The sequence below is a fragment of the Bubalus bubalis genome, chromosome 16, assembly GCF_019923935.1.
Source record: "Bubalus bubalis isolate 160015118507 breed Murrah chromosome 16, NDDB_SH_1, whole genome shotgun sequence".
Classification (NCBI taxonomy): domain Eukaryota; kingdom Metazoa; phylum Chordata; class Mammalia; order Artiodactyla; family Bovidae; genus Bubalus; species Bubalus bubalis.
In genome coordinates, this window is record NC_059172.1 from 4,827,800 (window position 1) to 4,834,674 (window position 6,875).

At 42.1% G+C, this 6,875-nt stretch overlaps 1 protein-coding gene across 1 annotated transcript; it reads right to left on the bottom strand.

Annotated features, from left to right (window-relative positions):
• Positions 1-6,060: 6,060 nt before the first annotated feature.
• On the bottom strand, positions 6,061-6,447 carry LOC112579605 (endogenous retrovirus group K member 6 Pro protein-like). Its single transcript, XM_025266325.3, has one exon. The coding sequence runs from the start codon at positions 6,445-6,447 to the stop codon at positions 6,061-6,063; it is 387 nt and encodes a 128-aa protein (XP_025122110.3).
• Positions 6,448-6,875: the final 428 nt, after the last annotated feature.

Below are 6,875 nucleotides of genomic sequence, written 5' to 3' on the forward strand. Positions count from 1 at the left end.
TGATATCTGACCGCTCGGTGTTATAACAACTTGGATATCCAGGAGGGGATCTATGGAATACAGTTTTGTGGGGATCAAGGGCCCCGGGCTTACGAGCCTGCAACATCCAAACCGCTAGACGCCCTCTAAGTTCAATACTTGAGGCTGGAGAATGGGTCAGAATTGCTTTTTTAGAGGTTCCAATACATCCTTCCTTAGGGGTAGTAATAAAGCTTTCTATATAGTTGGGGAAGTTGAAGCAAACAGGAAGATCGTCTGTTAATCCCCTGAAGGTAAAATTGAAATTAATAGGATATTTATCTGTTGTATGGGAAGTATATGACCCTCCCAGTAACTGAGGCTGGTTTGTGTGGACCCGTAAGTGGTCACAGTTCCAAGTAACTACTTGAAAGGTTGGATCTGGGAGGTAAGCCCAATACTTTTCAGGAGTAGGGGAGGAGGTGCTTACCTGGCAAGATAATAAGGCAAGCGTAGCAATAAACACCTTCTCAGGGGAGGCAGGAGAGCCCTGCGGGGAAGCTATATCCCTTGTGCCTGGTGACAGAGCGCCTTAATCTGTCCCCAGGTAGGTATGGGAGCTTGTTGAGTTGCAGTAGCTGGGCGTCCTGGTGGTCTCCTGTAAGGCAAAGAATTAGGGGGAACAATATCCTTTGTGCAGAGTTATGACATCTGTCTGGTGGGTGGCTCCCTCTCCTGTTCATCCAGGATCTCTGGCGTCATTCGTCTCAGGACCAGCTGGGCTTCCCGTGTTGGCAGAGGGAGTGGAGATAGAGGAGGCCCCTTCCTCTTTTGGGGTCCTGGTGGCCGTGGAATCCGGTATCCGAGGGGCTGAGCCATGGTGAATCAATCTATCTGGAACCCAAATTGGAGAATCTGCGTCCTGTGGAAAAATACAAGCATATCCTCGACCGCTGGTTAACAATGGGTTGGGACCTTTCCATTGTCTGGAAAGGAGGTCCTTCCATTCAACTAATGGTTTTGTATTCAGTTGCTCCAGGCACCAATGGCAAAGCATTGCAGTAATTCCAGCTGAATCAGTATTTAAAATATTTGTTACAAAAAGAGCATGTTGCAAGATGTGATGGGGAGAACTATATTTAAACTCCCCTTCTTTTAGGTTTTGAATTTGGATTTTTAACGTTTGATGTGCTCTTTCCACAATGGCTTGTCCTTGTGGATTATAAGGGATGCCTGTATTATGTTTAATTTGAAACCTTAGACAAAATTCCGGAAAAGACTTGAAAGTGTAAGCAGGAGCATTGTCAGTTTTCAAAGCTTTTGGCAGGCCCAAATATGAAAAACAAGTAAAGAGATTTTTGTATTACATCTTTAACTGCTTCCCCTGTACGAGCAGTTGCAGTAATAACATGAGAAAAGGTATCCACAGTTACATGAACAAAAGACAGTTTTGCAAATGAAGATATGTGAGTTACATCCATCTGCCAGAGTGCATTAGGTTTGAAACCTCGAGGGTTAACTCCCATAGGTAAACTATTTACAGCAGTGGGACAATGAGAACAGGAACGAACAATCTCCTGAGCAGATTCTCGAGGAGTCTGAAATTGATATCTTAGCGCAGTAGCATTTTGATGGTGGAGTGAATGAGAAGCTTGGGCTTCTTCAAAAGCAGAAGCCACTGTGACCTTAGTGAATCTGCCAGGTCATTTAAGTCATTTAAAGGTCCAGGCAATCCAGAATGAGCCTGAATGTGGCCAATAAAATATGCTCGGCTTCCTTTCCAAATTTGCTGCTGCAGTTTAGTTAACAAGTGAAATATTGCAGTTTTGTTCTCGGGCAGAACCGCAGTCTCAATGTGTGGAAACAGCCTGACCACATACTGAGAGTCAGAGTAAAGGTTAAATTCCTCCTCTGCAAACATAACAAAAGCCTCTATAACAGCTGTGAGTTCAGCTCTCCAGCTGAAGTCTCCTGCGTATGTAAAACTTTATGCTGATCTCTTACTATAGAAGCTCTGCCCTTAGTTGACCCGTCAGTGAAAACCATTAGAGCCTCTGAGATGGGGGAGTATTTACATCTAACAGGGAAAATAACTGGATGTTTAGACATAAAATTTAGCAAAACATCTGAAGGTAAATGATGCAGAATTTGGCCAAAATAATTTCCTATAGCAATCTGCCAATTTTCATCAAACATTAGAAGAGCATCAAGTTGTTCTTTATTATATGGAATTACAATTTCTGCTGGCTCTTTACCAAATAATTCAATACTCCGCTTTCTCCCCTTTAATATTAAAGTAGCCGCTAAACCTGGATAAGAAGCCACTACCTTTGATCGGGAAGATGGATCCACCCTAGAGGGCCGTTTTGCCATAAAACTCCCATAGGTGCTGTTGGAGTAGCCAGGCAGAGGAGTTGCCAGTTTGTTTGTAAATCAATTCTTTTTACATAGCTATCAAATAAAGCTGCTTCTATTTTGTCTAAGGTCTCCTGAGCCTCAGCAGTTAATTGTCTTTTAGAAGTTGGATCAGGATCCCCACATAAAATGTTTAAAAGAGATTTTAACTTGGCAGTGGTTAATTTTAAATAGGGCCTAATCCAATTAATATCGCCTAAAAGTTTTTGATAATCATTTAAAGTAACAAGATGATCTTTTCTTAATTGTAAAGGAGCATGAGTCACGGTTTCTGAGTTGATAACCCTTCCTAAGTAAGTTATGGGCGGATTGACCAGAATTTTTTCTGGGGCAATTTTTAAGTCTCTGGCTGTCAGTGCCTGGGTGAAATCTTGGAGGACAGTTTGTAAATGAGCTTTATCAGAATGAGCTATTAAAATATCATCCATATAGTGAATCATATACAGTTGTTCATATTTAGCCCTAATATCTTCTATAGCTGCATTAACAAATTTTTGACATAAAGTAGGGCTATTTTTCATTCCCTGGGGCAACACTTTCCATTGAAACCTTAAATGAGGCTGTTTAAAATTTTCTGATGGTAAGCTAAAGGCAAATCACTTTTTATTCTCAGCATTAAAGGGGATGGTGAAAAATAGTCTTGCAAATCAATTACAATAATATTACGACCTTCTGGGATGGCTACTGGGGAAGGAAGCCCAGGTTGTAGATCAGATAAGATCAGATCATCTGCTAAGTCGTGTCCGACTCTTTGAGACCCCATGAATCGCAGCATACCAGGCCTCCCTGTCCATCACCAACTCCCGGAGTTCACTGAGACTCAAGTCCATCGAGTCAGTGATGCTATCCAGCCATCTCACCCTCTGTCGTCCTTCTCCTCTTGCAGCAAATCCCTCCCAGCATCAGCGTCTTTTCCAATGAGTCAACTCTTCGCATGAGGTGGCCAAAGCACTGGAGTTTCAGCTTTAGCATCATTCCTTCCAAAGAAATCCCAGGGCTGATCTCCTTCAGAATGGACTGGTTGGATCTCCTTGCAGTCCAAGGGACTCTCAAGAGTCTTCTCCAACACCACAGCTCAAAAGCATCAATTCTTTGACGCTCAGCCTTCTTCATAGTCCAACTCTCACATCCATACATGACTACAGGAAAAACCATAGCCTTGACTAGATGAACCTTTGTTGGCAAAGTAATGTCTCTGCTTTTGAATATGCTATCTAGTTTGGTCATGGCTTTCCCTCCAAGGAGTAAGCATTTTTTAATTTCATGGCTGCAGTCACCATCTGTAGTGATTTTGGAGCCCAGAAAAATAAAGTCTGATACTGTTTCCACTGTTTCCCCATCTATTTCCCATGAAGTGATGGGACCGGATGCCATGATCTTCATTTTCTGAATGTTGAGCTTTAAGCCAACTTTTTCACTCTCCACTTTCACTCTCATCAAGAGGATTTTGAGTTCCTCTTCACTTTCTGCCATAAGGGTGGTGCCATCTGCATATCTGAGGTTACTGATATTTCTCCCAGCAATCTTGATTCCAGCTTGTGTTTCTTCCAGTCCAGGGTTCCTCATGATGTACTCTGCATATAAGTTAAATAAACAGGGTGACAATATACAGCCTTGACGAACTCCTTTTCCTATTTGGAACCAGTCTGTTGCTCCATTTCCAGTTCTAACTGTTGCTTCCTGACCTGCATACAAATTTCTCAACAGGTAGATCAGGTGGTCTGGTATTCCCATCTCTTTCAGAATTTTCCACAGTTTATTGTGATGCATGCAGTCAAAGGCTTTGGCATAGTCAATAAAGCAGAAATAGATGCTTTTCTGGAACTCTCTTGCTTTTTCCATGATCCAGCAGATGTTGGTAATTTGACCTCTCGTTCCCCTGCCTTTTTTAAAATCAGCTTGAACATTAGGAAGTTCACGGTTCACATATTGCTGAGGCCTGGCTTGGAGAATTTTGAGCATTACTTTATTAGCGTGTGAGATGAGTGCAATAGTGCAGTAATTTGAGCATTCTTTGGCATTGCCTTTCTTTGGGATTGGAATGAAAACTGACCTTTTCTAGTCCTGTCGCCACTGCTGAGTTTTCCAAATTTGCTGGCATATTGAGTGCAGCACTTTCACAGCATCATCTTTCAGGATTTGGAATAGCTCAATTGGAATTCCATCACCTCCACTAGCTTTGTTCATAGTGATGCTTTCTAAGGCCCACTTGACTTCACATTCCAGGATGTCTGGCTCTAGGTCAGTGATCACACCATCATGATTATCTGGGTCATGAAGATCTATTTTGTACAGTTCTTCTGTGTATTCTTCCCATCTCTTCTTGATATCCTCGGCTTCTGTTAGGTCCATACCATGTCTGTCCTTTATCGAGCCCATCTTTGCATGAAATGTTCCTTTGGTATCTCTAATTTTCTTGAAGAGGTCCCTAGTCTTTCCCATTCTGTTGTTTTCCTCTATTTCTTTGCATTGATCACTGAAGAAGGCTTTCTTATCTCTTCTTGCTATTCTTTGGAACTCTGCATTCAGATGTTTATATCTTTCCTTTTCTCCTTTGCTTTTCGCCTCTCTTCTTTTCACAGCTATTTGTAACGCCTCCCCAGACAGCCATTTTCCTTTTTTGCATTTCTTTTTCATGGGGATGTTCTTGATCCCTGTCTCCTGTACAATGTCACAAACCTCATTCCATAGCTCATCAGGCACTCTAGCTATCAGATCTAGGCCCTTAAATCTATTTCTCACTTCTACTGTATAATCACAAGGGATTTGATTTAGGTCATACCTGAATGGCCTAGTGGTTTTCCCTACTTTCTTCAATTTAAGTCTGAATTTGGCAATAAGGAGTTCATGGTCTGAGCCACAGTTAGCTCCTGGTCTTGTTTTTGCTGACTGTATAGAGCTTCTCCATTTTTGGCTGCAAAGAATATAATCAATCTGATTTTGATGTTGACCATCTGGTGATGTCCATGTGTAGAGTCTTATCTTGTGTTGTTGGAAGAGGGTGTTTGCTATGACCAGTGCATTTTCTTGGCAAAACTCTATTAGTCTTTGCCCTGCTTCATTCTGTATTCCAAGGCCAAATTTGCCTGTTACTCCAGGTGTTTCTTGACTTCCTTCTTTTGCATTCCAGTCCCCTATAATGAAAAGGACATCTTTTTTGGGGTGTTAGTTCTAAAAGGTCTTGTAGGTCTTCATAGAACCATTCAACTTCATCCTCTTCAGTGTTACTGGTTGGGGCATAGACTTGGAGTACTGTGATATTAAATGGTTTGCCTTGGAAACAAACAGAGATCATTCTGTCGTTTTTGAGATTGAATCCAAGTACTGCATTTCGGACTCTTTTGTTGACCATGATGGCCACTCCATTTCTTCTGAGGGGTTCCTAAATCTTGTAAGAGTCACCACTTGCCAGATTTTTTCTTAATAACAAAAATAAGAGTGTTCCAGGGACTATTGGAGGGCTCAGTATGTCCCAATTGCAGTTGTTCAAAAATTAACATTTTCGCTGCCAGTAATTTTTCCTGAGGCAGAGGCCATTGTTCTACTCACATTGGGTCTTGAGATTTCCATGTAATGGGGTTCGCAGCAAAAACAATGGCCTCCATTATAAATTTGGATATCCCAGTCTAGTACATAGCTGTCGAGGGGTTGGACAAATTGGCTCAATTATTCCTTCCCGTTGTTTACCTAATCCTCTGATGGATCATAGCCCATATGGAGCATTTGAGAGGGCACTTTTTCATCAGGACTGAAAAGTAGCACTCCCATTTGAGATAACACATCCCTTCCCCATAGAACAAAGGGGAGTGAAGGAACTACATAAGGCTGGAAAGTTCCGCAGGTATTTTCAAACTGCCAATCTAATATTTTTGCACTTTTAGCTACCACCTGGGCTCTCCCTATTCCCACCAAGTCATTTTCAGTTGTATGCGTTGGCCAGGAACTAGGCCAATCTTTCCCAGCAATGCAGGAAACATCTGCCCCTGTATCTAACAGCCCCACAACAGACTTGCCAGAAACCAAGATAGTTTTCACAGGGCGTTTCTGAGTAATCTCTGTTACCCAAAAGACCATATCACTAGACCCAAACCCTCTTTCTTCTCTCACTTTGAGTAGCAGCGTGCCCTATGGCAGTGTGATAAGGTAAAAGTAAAAGCTGAGCTATTCTTCGTGCTTTATGAATTTGTATAGTTTTAGTTGGGGGTGAAATCATTACTTGAATTTCTCCTTATAGCCTGAATCAATTACTCCAGGGACAGTTGTAAATCCTTGCATGGCTAAAGAGCTTCTGCCTAATATGATTCCTACCAAGCCAGTCGGTAATGGGCCTCTAATCCCAGTAGGGATTCTTATAGTGGGACTATCTGGTGTCAATATTGTTGAGGTGGTGGAACTGAGGTCCAATCCTGCACTGCCTGGGGTTGCTCTGATAAGCTCTGTGATGACGAAGGGTATGAATGGGTTCATTGTTGTTGTCATTGCCCCAATCATTATCAGGGCCT

What these genes read in the sequence shown, in the direction of transcription:
- LOC112579605 (XM_025266325.3), bottom strand. Translation starts at nt 6,447, where the DNA reads ATGGTCTTTTGGGTAACAGAGATTACTCAGAAACGCCCTGTGAAAACT.